General features: G+C 47.3%; 1 protein-coding gene across 4 annotated transcripts in view; it reads right to left on the bottom strand.

The window, feature by feature from the left end:
* Positions 1-1,551: 1,551 nt before the first annotated feature.
* Dpy19l3 (dpy-19 like C-mannosyltransferase 3) overlaps positions 1,552-13,084 on the bottom strand; it is a 69,601-nt gene continuing 58,068 nt past the window's right edge. For all 4 annotated transcript variants that reach the window (XM_076932334.1, XM_034523817.2, XM_076932328.1 and 1 more), the window contains exons 17-19: positions 11,803-11,935; positions 9,084-9,242; positions 1,552-7,438 (exon numbers count right to left, since the gene is read on the bottom strand). In XM_076932334.1, the coding sequence (XP_076788449.1) occupies positions 7,277-7,438; positions 9,084-9,242; positions 11,803-11,935 (454 nt within the window). In that variant the 3' untranslated portion in view covers positions 1,552-7,276. The remainder of the gene's footprint in view (positions 7,439-9,083; positions 9,243-11,802; positions 11,936-13,084) is intronic.

The raw sequence follows: 13,084 nt of genomic DNA on the forward strand, positions 1-13,084 counted from the left end.
CCTGGGGAAAAAAAACCCCACCTTTTCTTCTGAGAGAAAATGCTAATAGTTTCATTCAATTTATGAGTCTTAATTAGCACACTGCTGTTCTAATTATTGTGCAGGGCCTGAAATTTTTCCTGCACCCCCTTCCCTCTCCCACACAGGCACGCTCAATCAGCCGCTTCTCTCCTTTATGAATATGCACTACTGAGCATGTGCAAACATCTGCGCACGTCAATCACCAGCACAAGTGAGGGTGGTCTGAAAGAAAGCTGTCAGTCTTGTCTCTGTCGGTGGCCTGTTCCCAATGTCCTTTCTCTTTCCCTTTCTCTTCTTGTGCTTATACACGGGCACAAATGTGTCTTGATTTTATTTTTAAGATGTATTTATTTTTACGTGTCTGTGCTTCACTTCTGTGCCTGCTGCCTTCGGAGGACAGAGAGGGTGCCGGATGCCCTGGAACTGGAGTCACAGATAGTTGTGAATAGTCATGTGGGTGTTGAGAATCCTCAGGTCCTCCGGAAGAGCAGCCGATGCTCTTAACCACTGAACCATCTCTCCAGCTCCACAAATGTTATCTTTCCTGGCAATATAAATATAAATCTTGAGACAAACTCAACTGTTCAGATTATCCCATTCTGTGCCCAATGTCGTTTTGTTGGGAAGATGTTTCCCTCTCCCTCCCTCCCTCCCTCTCTCTCTCTCTCCCTCCCTCCCTCCCTCTCTGTGTCTGCTTGATTTTTAATGACTGCTGTGACTGGGCAGCCAGCATCCCAGCAATCTCCTAGCTCCTCCTCCTTCCATCTTGCTGTAGGAATTCTGGGATTATAGATGCACACCAATGCTTATGGCCTTTCGAGGTTTTAAATTATGTATCTGTGAGCATATATGCACTGCCATCCAGGTGTCCTCAGAGTCCAGAAGAGGAAGTTGGAGTGGTTATGAGTTGCCATATGGATGGTGGAAATTAAATTTGGGTCCTCTGTAAGAGCAGCCAGTGCTTTAACCACTGAGCCGTCTCCCAGCCCCTGCATCTGGCTTTTTAGATGGGTTCTAGGGACCAAAGCTGGGTGTTCATGCTTGTCTGGTAGTACTTTTTACACACTGAGCCATCACCTTGGCTGCCATTTTTTGTTTGTTTATTGATGGTGAAGAGCACTGGCTGTTCTTTCAGAGGTTTGTTTCCCATCACCCACATAGATGCTCAATTCCAGGAGATCTGATGCCTACTTCTGGCTTCTATGGGCAACCATGTAGTATAAAAACACACATACACATAAAACAGATCTTTAAAAATGTTTTTATACAACTAGGTATAGTGGTACAGACTCATAGTCCGGGGTTTTGGAAGGCTGAAGCAGAAGAATCCTAAGTTTGAGGACAGTTTGGGCTTTATAGCAAGATATGGGGGAGGGGAGAAAGGAGAAGATAGTAGGGGCTGGGAAGAGGGAGGGGGGCAGACAGACAGATGAGGGAAAGAGGGAGAGAGAGCATAACAGAACAGGACCTATTAGCAGAGATCTCCACCTTCTCCAATTTGACCTTCGAAGCAACAGAAGACACCACAGATTATTGAAAAGAGCTTTATTTAGTATATAATCTCCACACAATTCAGTACAACAAATTATAAACGCTCTTTGTAAGGTTTTCCCCAACAGATCCCACACACAGGCAATGCCCCTACCTGATAACAGGCCAGCTCTGTACCTCTGAGCCGCCTGCCCAGCTTCCGGCTTAGATGTTAGAGCGGTAGGATGAGCACAGAGAGACTTCTATGAAGGAATTGAAGCTCACACATCGCCTTCATTTTAATCCCTCTGATACCTAATCATTTTTCTGATCACATTTTTATTTAAAAATAAAGGTCTTCCTTTTATTTTTTACTTATTTGTATATGAAGAAGGCTGGGTCCCTTGGAGCCAGAGTTATAGGCAGTTGTGAACTGACACACATGGGTGCTGAGAACAAGTGATAGACACACGTAACCACTGAACTGCCTTTGCAGACACGAGCAAGTTAAATTTAAAAGCAATTTTGATGAGTAACCTGCCTTGTCAAAGCATTTGATTTAAGATTTTTGCAAAATTCTCTCTTTTTCTGTCTGTCTGCTGCAGTGCTGGGATAAAGCCTAGGGTTTGTTCAATGCCAGGCACACATTCTTCTCTTGTCACACCCATGGCCCTCTTGTGGCTGGGGCTCTAAAGTCACCATCAGCAGCAGAAGGTGCACCCAGACATCAGAGGTGGGCTACCACTGACTGGAGCATGGTACCAGGAAACACAAGGCAGCAGCTGCCTGCCGAATTGCGGCAGGCGGCTCCCAAGAGGGCTGGAGACTCGAGACTCCGAGGAGTCAGAAGTGGAGTTAAGAGCACTTCTGTTGTACTTAGAGGTTCTTCGGGGAACTCAGAAGCAAAGCCTAGTGCTTGATCTATCCAGAGCCACAACTGAACACTATTACCAACAGTCCCCAGGGCCCACACAGCACCAAGTGAGGGCTACAGGCACTGGCTTCTGCTTGCACAGTGTGGGGACTATGGCCAAGGGTGGATCTGTTTTTCGCCTGTGTGCTCAAAGACGAGGTCATAAGCTGGACTCCTCACCAGAGCTAAAATGATCAAACATGATTTGCTGAAAGATTTGGTTACCGAGAGCGTCAGGGGCCGTGTTGTCTGCTTCTGTGAAAGGCTGCCTGGCAGGCAGAGTCAGGGCAGCTCAGGGTCTGTGGCAGACTTCCTGGCCTGCTGATGCATGGAATAAGAAGGGATACACTTGAGGCTCAGGGCCAGGGGCTGAATGTTCTGTTAAACTTATAGAAAAGAACAGGGAGGCCTCCTGACAGGAACAGATATCCTGTGTGTACGTCAGCCACTGTTTCTGCTAGCTTGTGACTTTGTTTCCCATGCCACTGTAAAGTATAAAAAGGCCAAGAAAAGTAAACTTGAGACTGACATGGTATTGACCTGCAGCCCTCCCGATTCTAACTTTTGTCTGTGAGTCTTCTTCCCGTCTTTCCTATAATCATCCTCACTCTCACCTCAGAGGACCGTTTCACCGGCAGGCCCCTGTACAGGTGGCGCTCACACAGGGACGCTCTCAGAGTTTGGGGATCAAGTGGTGGACAGCACAGACAAAGCAAAAGCTTGGAAAAGGTAAAAGCACAGTGAGACTCTCTTGGGAGTAAAGACAGGAAAATGCAGAGCTCAGAAAAAGTAAAAGACATAAGAAAAAGAAAAAATAAACAAAAATGGGAAATGGAACGGCCCTGTGCTTTTTGTACAAATCCTCAATAAAAAGCTTCACATTTGTGGGGCCGGAGCAGGGCAACAGCAATTACATAGCTCTTTAGATTTTGTACAGAAGGTTTGCCCTTGGTTTGCTCAGGAAGGTAACAGTATATTTAGCTGCGGCTGCTTATGTTCTGTTAACTTGGGTCCCCCAAAGTGTTTGCGTTAGAATCCAAATGTAAGACACTGAGGGACCCTGCCCTCAGCTGGATCTGATTGGTAAATAAAGTTGCCAGCAGCCAATGGCTGGTCAAGGTAGACAGGGGCGGAACCTTTAAGATTCCCAGGTTAGGGACTCAGGGAGAGAGGAAGGAGATCCATGATGCACAGAAGGGTGGAGGAGGGGAGACACCATGTCTGAGAAGGTGCAGGACAGACCGCATACCTGCTAGAGTGGAGAGGGGACAGGTCAGGCGGGGGAGAGCAACCCCAAGAGGGCTGCCTGCCTGTGTCCAGGGCTGCAAAGATGGAATACAGAATTTAGTAATAACTTGGGAATATCGGAGGGAGGTGAATTAGCCACATGGAGGTTAGGAAGTGGCCCAGCCACTGAGCTGTTTTAGGCATATCAAAATATAAAGGCTGTGAGTGTGTTTCATTTGGGCACCCGGAACACTGGGGCGGGTCATGAGGAAGTGCCACCGACGGGATCAATTTAAGATTTGAATTTAGCAACCTGGAAAAAAGGTTGGGGAAAGACTTCAAATCTATTATGATGTGCATGGACCAGGTAAAATGCTTGTTACCTTTAGTCTCTGACCTTGATTATTGATCGAGATAGTTTAGATCCTAGACATGAGAGGGAGAAATGGGTTACAGGGAAGCAGCACCTGGAAGCAGCACCCGTCCAGGGATGTTCTGACAGAGGAGGAAGAAGAAACTGAAGCTAAGGTGCCTGCTCTTACAGTCCAGCCTTTGTATATGGAAGCAGTGCTTGGGCTTCCCCTTGAGAAGGAGGAGGAAGAGAAAGAGGAGGAGGAGGAAGAAGAAGAGAAAGAGGAGAAGGAAGAAGATGAAGAGGAGGAGGAGGAGGAGGAGGAGACCCTTGATGCCAGAGAGACTGAGCAGGTGAAAAAGGAAGCTGCTAGGTATCATAGGGAGGAGAATTCTTTGTCACTTGTTGCCTTGGCAGAACTCAAGATTCCTTTCAAGGACAAGTTAGTTACAGAGAAAATCCAACAGCTACAAAGTGCGTTTACTTTGCTGTCTGTGCAAGTGCAAAAATTACAGGTTCAACAGGCTCAAGGGGAGATCTTGGGATCATCAGAGTGGATTCCTAAGCTGAGAGCCAGCGAAAGCTCAAGTGTCATAGCTGGACTGGACCGCCCTACAGAGGCGGAGCCACCGGTTGTAGGAGTGGTGAGAAAAGTATCTGACCCTGAAATAGGTGGCCAAAAGAGGAGAGATGTCCAGGGATCTCATTTTGCATTTCCAGCTATTGAACAGGTCGGTCCTCAAGGTAACAGAGTCAGAGTTTACCAGCCTCTTTCATTTAAACAGTTAAAGGAATTTAAATCTGCTTGTGCTCAACAGTATGGCCAGCAACCCCATTTATTCAGGTTATGAATTACTGTCCACAGAGGCCCTCCTTCCTGAGGATTGAAGACAACTGGCAGGGGCCTGCTTGTCAGGAGGATATTTTTTCTTATGGAAATCAGATTTGCTGAGCAATGTTGAAACACTGCCGGTCAAGCACAACAGACACCAATTATGTTTCAGATGCTAGCAGGGGAGGGACAGTATCGTGAGACTGCTCCACAGTTATATTCTGATCCAGCTGTTTATGAACAAGTTAATGTTGCAGCTAAGAAAGCCTGGGCAAAACTATCTTCTACAGGGAGACAGACAGGATTTAGCTAAAATCAGGCAGGGTCCAGATGTGTAGTTTCAAGATTTCGTGGCCAGGTTGCTGCTGACAGTAAGCAGAGCTATGGGGGATACCGAGGCAGTATTTTATAAGATGGATAAAGTCTAATTGTTTTAATCAAATATTTAAATATTTTTAAATATATAATTTATTTTTAAAGAAAAAATGTGTTCTAACATTGTCCTGTACATATCACAGTGTCACGGGAGAGTGCTGTGGAAGACTGTTTTTTTGGCACTTCTCACTGTGGTTCGGCAGCAGTGGTGCCGTGGAGACAGAGCGCCCGCCGACAAGCATGACTGAGCATGAATGTTAGGCCGTAAGGATGTGCATCCAAGTTTAAATCCACGGCTCTTGGATCACAAGACGCCAAACACCAAGTGATAAGAATCACACCGGAATGTTTAACATAAATGCAAACTCAAGCACAAAGTAACTGTCACGGGGTCCCAATGCCCTGTGCCTCACCTACTCTTGCTTCCCCTTAAGAGTAAGGCACTGGCCCAGACAGAATGCGTCATCAGTGCCGGCAGCGGGCACGCAGCAGCGGGCATGCAGCACTGCAGCTTCATTAAAGTTTTAGCATTGACGAGCCTGTTTCCTTGTTGTTACCCCCAAACTGCAGTGGTCTCCCAACCTCATTAAGGGGTACAGAAAAGGCAGGATTCCAAAGCTCCATGCCTTAATTTAATAACCTAGCTGTTGATGTCTTATTTAAGTGAATTTTACATAAAAAACCCACAGCTGATGAGACAATGGAACACAGTTGTGAATGCTACCTAAGCGACAACCAGCCGGTGGGTGGTCGGAGGCGGCCTGTCGGGGGCAGATCGTTGGAGCACGCGACGATTTATTACACTTATGCTTGAGGAGGAACATTTAAGTCACTTCCAAATGGCAAGAGCGGGAGGGAAAGTTAATTTCAGTAGCTATCTTGATTTAATTAAGTGGACAATGTGCCTGTATCAGCAGCTTTTACATGCCCCCACCATTAGAAATGAATTATAAAAGCAATTATCAAAAACTCTGAGCAGGTACACCACCCCTCTCCACTGCTTACAGTGTGGCCTGGAGGCACTTGGTCACCTCGTAGGGAGGGATGTGATGTCCCCAGGGGCAAGAAGGAAGACTGGAGACCAGAGGTCAAAGAGTATGAAATGCCACATAGAACTCTAGGAGTCAGGGTACAGCATCTAAAACAGCCTCAGACTTCGCAAGTTTCTAGGCTATAAAAAAATACAAAGGCTAAAACCACAAAAGTTTACCAAGTTTTGCAAACCCAGTAAATTGAAGTGAGCGAGAAGTGAGGTGGAGCTATTTTCCCTGCAAGAGAGATTAAAAAGAATGAGTGCATTCCCTCAAAGGCTTCTAGTGTAAGCCGACACACTGCTATCTTCAGATAGGGTCTCTTTACATCGCTGTGGCTGTCCCAGAACTCACTACATAGACCAGGCTGGCCTCGAACTCTCAAAGAGTTCAAAGCCTGCCCCTGCCTTCGAGTGCTGGGATTAAAGGAGTGTGTCACCACACCTGGCCCGGTAGCACCCCAACTGCTGTGCCCAGAATTAAAACAAACACACACTCTAAACGTGTTACACTCTACTGTGCATGTGAGATTTCAGAACACAAATGGAATATTTAAGGTTCAAAGACCGAAAATAATTTGTTTCTTCACATGTGTGAAAGCATGGTAAACTGGGAATTTTATAAAACTTTAACAAGACAGGACAACAAACTGTTAAAAAGCCAGCAAGCGGTCTGAGTGGTGAGGAAATGTAGGTAACTGAACTGTGCAGACTGTCAGCTATACTCGCTCACTGCTGGCTCAGGGCACCGAAAATCACAAGTATTTCAGATCTCAAACGGGCTCTCGTTTCCCAGGCCACCCAGTGGGTCACCCAAAATTTCCTCAATGACAAAATCCCTGGCCAGCCTTGGGCAGGTATGCCTGTGAGGCTAAGAACACTCACAGGAAAGACAGAGATAGGACAGAAAAGGCTGACTTTAGCGGAAGGTGTTTCCAGTGATGGCAGGACTTGTCTGCAGGCCGGCCGCAATCCTAGCATTCAAGTCCCACTCCTGACTCACAGACACGGACTCCACCAGTTGAAGATGCATTGTAGTTTTAAGAATGGACATGGTTATTTGTTTCTGGACAGCTTGTAGACATGGAATGTCTTGTTCTGGAATACTCGAGTGAAGTGGGCTGCATAGGAGGGCAGGTTCCTTTTAATCTCTTCACAGAAGCGAGGGTGGTCTGCAGGTCTCAAGTCAGGGTCACTCTCTCCTGGCCCATCCATCTCCTGAAAACAAAACAAACCCAGATACAACGTGAGTGGTGGTGGGCTCCATCCATCCACCCACCCACCCACCCATCCACCCATCTATGTATCTACCAAACCATCCTGGCTTTTGTTTATTGCTCTGTTTAACTTTAAAACAGAGTCTCTCTTTGTAGCCCTAGGTATCCTGGAACTCCATATGTCTGCCTCCATCCTGAGTGCTGGGATGAAAGGTGTGCACCACTGCGCGCAGCCCATATTCTGGGTTTCAGAGACAGGACCTCACAATGTAGCCAGGTTGGGCTAGAACCCTTAATCCTCCAACTCTAGCTTCATGAAGGCTGGTACTGAAAGTGTCTGTCACCACATCCACTGGAAAAAAAATAATCAATGTCAACACCACTCAGAGATCAGATGGATGGTCCACCTCGCTCCCTTTCTCCAAAGAGCAAACCAAGGCTGGAAAGAACTGTGTCCTGAGGTTTGCCACTGTTAATGGCAGGACAGAACCAAAACTCAAGACCTTCTTGTGCCTTGATTAGTCTTTTGTCAACTTGACAAAATCATCTGAGAAGAGAGACTGATATTTTGATTGCCCATAATCAAGTCACAAGGGGGCATTCTGCTGATTGAAGTGTGAGGGACCAGCCTACTGTGGGTGGGGCCACCCCTGGGCTGCTGCTGGTCCTGGATGGTATAAAAAAATGCTGGTTAAGTAAGCCATGGAGAGCAAGACCGTGTGCAGTGTTCTTCTATAGCCTCTGACTTCCCTACGTGACAGACTGCGAGTTGTGAGATGAAATAAATCCTTCCTTCTCCAGGTTGCTTTAAGTCATGGTGTTTATCACAGCATTAAAAAGCTACCTGAGCCACCCAGTTCCTAGAAGCATACTGCTCTGTCCCATCCACAAATGTTAAACACAAAGAATTACAAAAATAACTGAAGAAATTTCCCCAGCTCAGAGGCTGAGTGAGAAAAAGTAACAAACAGGCTCACATGCGTGTGTTCTGCTTACCCTCTGAGTTTAAGGCACTTACTGCTTATTGCTTTCCTTGGCAAAGATCTGACTCTAACTCTGCACCTTCAGTGTGCTTTCGGATTTTGCCTAGTCTCCACTGTTGGCTTCTGCACCATCAGTTACACCATAGACCGAAAGGAACAAAGACCCTGTTTACTGTGAACTGGCTCAGCTCCAAGGGAGATGCAGCTTGTTCTGCAGTGGAGGACGAGCTTAGCTATCCTGAGGCTGTATGTGGATGGTAGACAAGAGGAAGCAGGATGTGTGCGCCACAGGGCCTGGGGAAAAGGGATGGCCCACTGCCTGATACTTAGAAATGTGCCAACAGGATGCCCTGGGGCAGGGTGTTTATAGGCAGATGCGTTGTATGGAGCAGAAAAGTATCCTTTACAAATAAACTTTATGCAGTGATGCATCATGCAAACCTGCCAAAGGCAGAGGTGCTCTACCTGAGTTGAGCTGGGAATCCAGAGCTTTCCCGTCCCCTAGCCTAGGCCCTGATGTCACTAAAGAGTGGGACCTTTACAAATGTCCGACTTGTAATGTCATTCACACATATGGTATAAAGTGACGTACATCACTTGGGATTCATGCTGGATTTCCACCCTCTCTGAGAGCTCCCCAAAACGAAGTAGTAATGTGCTCACATGTCCATTGGCGACATCCAGCAAATCACGCAGCCGGCAGCCCCTGTGGTGCCTGCGTTCATAGCAGATGCTGTCTTCCAGGATCACAAAGTCAGTGCCGAAGGACCTTAGGAGTTCGTGCACTTCCTCTGGGGACCTCTTCGCATATATCTGATAAACCTTCAAAATGAGATAAAAGTGGAACTGTGCACACAGCCCTCAAGTGCATGGGGGTCAGTAGAGGAAGAGAGGGAACATCCCTGGGGGTGGTGATGCTAAGACCTGACACTCATATCCCCTTGCTGCCCAGGCCACTCTGGTCCTGTCAATTAGTCTGGAGTTGGGGGTATGTGTGGAGAATTGAACATATCTAGCTTAGATGCCAAAACGACTTAGATTCAGAGTGACTCACCTTATAATTCTAAGAATTATTTAACATGGCTGGGCCACTGGCCTCTGTTGGAGCAGGTCCTGTTGATTTCTGGCTGTTCCATTGTATCTGGCAAGCCAGTAGGCCCAGCAGTTTACCCTCCACCTCAACTCTTTCCCTGGAGAATTTCCCAGGGAAGGTAGTAGCAGCCTTCCCCAGGGGCGTTGCACCCGCTACAAGTCCACCACAATGCACCTTGAGCAAACACTTCTGGGAAGAGTTAGCTTGGGGCACAGCACCGGGTTGTACTTGGCTGTGTGTGAGGGCCTGATGACCGGTGAGGCACCCACGGGGACAGGTGAGATGGGAGGGCGATCTGTTTTTATCACCTGCTGACGCCAGCCAGGTGGTCTTGGCTGAGGCATTCTGAAGACTGTATCCTGACTAAAGGGCAACACTAGTGACCTTGGGACCTCAGTTTTTGGGGCTTTATACCTGGTACCTCTGAGGGAGGGTGGCACACAGCTGTCTTTCTACAGCTCTGCAGGCTAAGTGGAGTAGCCTAACTCCTAATGGAACCTTCTGTCCTACCAAACATGGGGCTAACTGCTAACACTTCAGCCAGATGAAACCTTCTTAGCTCTTGAACTAACAAATTATGAAGCAGGGGCTGGCCAGAAGGCTCAGGGCACACACTGTTCTTGCAGAGGACTGAAGTTCAGTTCCCAGCACCCATGGGTGGCTCACAATTGCCTGTATCTCTAGCTCTAGGGGATCTGATGCCTTTGGCTTCTGTGAGGATCTGTACACTTGTGTATAACCAGCAACCCCCCAAAAGTACCCCATTTACACATTCAGGACCGGGCCATAATCCCAGCACTCAGAAGGCTGAGGCAGTAGGATCACAAGTCTGAAGCTAGCCTGGGCTACAAAGTGAAATCCTATATAAAAAAAAAAAAAAGAAGAAGAAGAAGAAGAAGAAGAAGGAGGAGGAGGAGGAAAAGGAGGAGGGAGAGGAGGAGGAGGAAGAAGAGGAAGAGGAAGAGGAGGAGAAAGAAAGGAGGAGGAGGAGGAGGAAGAAAAGAAAGAGAGAAAGAAAGAAAGAAAGAAGAAGGAGAAAAGAAGAAGAAGAAGAAGAAGAAGAAGAAGAAGAAGAAGAAGAAGAAGAAGAAGAAGAAGAAGAAGAAGAAGAAGAAGAAGAAGAAGAAGAAGCAGCAGCAGCAGCAGCAGCAGCAGCAGCAGCAGCAGCAGCAGCAGCAGCAGCACTACTGAATCCTCATTGATAAGGACCAGAGATCCAGAGATAGCAGGCACCTTCCTGCACTGCTGTCCAGCATGCAAACTGAAATGACCTGTCCAAAAGCTGCCTTAATAAAACCTAAGACTCGATACATAAGTAGACATTGCACAGAAAGGACACACATACAGGTTTACTCACTTGGCTGCTCTACACAGGGCAGAAGTGGTCTAAATGGCTGAAGAGAACCCAGCACAGCCCCAGAAAGTATTTGTAGCTTTCAAAATGGCCACGAGGGGGTTGGGAGTGGGGCTCACTAGCCTTCCTTGCCTTCATCCGAGGTCCCTCTATAGACAGTGCAACTGCACTGGTATAGTTAGCTCCAGAAGATAGTGTCAAGAAAAAGAAAAGTGGACTACGGTGATTCTTTGTAAGAAGGCTAAGAACAGATGGGGCTGGAGAGATGGCTCAGTGGTACATGCACGGACTTCCTGATTTTGCAATTCAAGGATCCAAGTTCAGATCCCAGCACTTACATGAGGGGCTCATGACCACTTCTAACTCCAGCTTCAGTGGAGTTTGGCCTCTGTGGGTACCACAATCAAGTGCACATATGCACACACACACACACACACACACACACACACACACACAGAGATATACTATTTGCCTCCTGAGAAGGCAGAGGGGAGTTAGGATGTAGGGATGAGGTGAACATGTTTCAGGCCATTCCCTTCTGTATGCTCTGAACTTTGAGCTATGTATCATCTATTTACACAAACAGCAACAGTAAACACCCCAACACAGCCCTGCCTTACCAGAAATGGCTAAGAGCTGACTCATGAGGCATTATCAGTACGTCTCCATTTCCATTCTGTTCCTTCCCAAATCACAAGCTCCAGGGGCTTTGGCCTAAACACTGCCTCCCACAAATCCAGGACGTTTATCCTCTCAGCCCTTCCCTACCTGAGAGCAGCATGTGCGTGCACCCAGCCCGTAAACGGCAGAATCAGGAGTTGCCAGCCCCATGCCTTTATGCTCTGGCCCCTTCTCCTGGCACAGGAGGCCTGCCCTCTGCCCTTGCTAGCAGACCATGGCACCGAGGAGTGAGCACAGGCGAAGATAGGCCTTACCGCCTGGGTCCGCTCTCTCAGACTTTTATCTTCGTAGTGTGGGTGGTTGGTGAGGGTCCGTCCTGTGCACAGCTTGACTCCAGCCAGCAACTGCATGCTTCCAGCGAACACGGCTTTCCTTGGTGTGTTAGAGCTACGAGGTGTCAAGAGTATGAATTAACCCAACACTAAGATTCCCAAGTAGACATCCCCTGCCCCCGCCCCCCGCCCCCCCCATCAGAACCACTCAGCTCTGCAGGGACATCCAAAGAGTGGGTGGGGGCACGCAGATGAGCAGAACTGACTTACATCCAAGGTATTGTATGTGCACTTTAATTATTTACTTATTGACACATTCTCATGGTATGTAGCCCAGGCTTGCCTCAAACTCGAGATCTTCCTGGCTCAGCTTCAGCCCGTTTCCTATCTGTTCTCTGTTCACTAGAACTGAGGCCGGGGAGTACCTAGCTTTCCAGTGTGAAGGGTTGGTCTTTAGGATGGACTGTCTAAGGAAGCAGGCAGCTACCTCCTGAGCCAAGCGTCTCTGTACCATCATCTGCTGCTGCCCAGAGAGGCGGAGTCTAACAAAGATCTCAGGCTGCAGCTGCTGCTGAGCTAAAGGGCGGCTGAGAGTAAAGGCAAGGGGGAGAAGTGTCTGGAGAGGTGGCTCAGTGGTTAAAGGACACTGGCATTTCTTCGGGGTCCTCAGGTTCAATTCTCTGCACCCACTCAGCATCCCACAGCCAACAGTAACTCCCAGAGGATATGATTCCTCAAGGAATGCATGCATATAAATCATATATGCGTACCATACATACATACATGCCCACACACATATACATGCAGAAACTCATACACAAAAAAGTAGAAAAATAAGTGAGGAGTCAGAAAACTGTAGTTGATCAGGACTCAGTTTCATGGGGTTAAAACAGTAAAATTATACAAACAATAGAATTTAGTATGAATTTAGTAATTTAGAATTTAGTAATAAATGATATTTAAAGAAAAAAGTCCTGTGTCCGTTACTAAGAGAGGGTGTCCATTGTTTGTGACATGGAAACGTTCTTCTGTTTCCTGATAAACAATATATAAAACCAAAGCTTAGGCAACATCATCCCATGAACTTATTTTCCAACGAGCACCAAGCTCCGACCTCTGCGTTCTAGTGGGCTGTGATGGAGAACACAGGAAAAGACACCACATGGAAGACATGTCCCTTCCCATGGTCCTAGAGAGAAAGGATCTTTTCTTCTTTTAAATTTTCACACTAAGTCTTGCCATGTAGCCTAGGCTAGCCTCAAAA

Source organism: Arvicanthis niloticus, chromosome 1 (assembly GCF_011762505.2).
Source record: "Arvicanthis niloticus isolate mArvNil1 chromosome 1, mArvNil1.pat.X, whole genome shotgun sequence".
Classification (NCBI taxonomy): Eukaryota; Metazoa; Chordata; class Mammalia; order Rodentia; family Muridae; genus Arvicanthis; species Arvicanthis niloticus.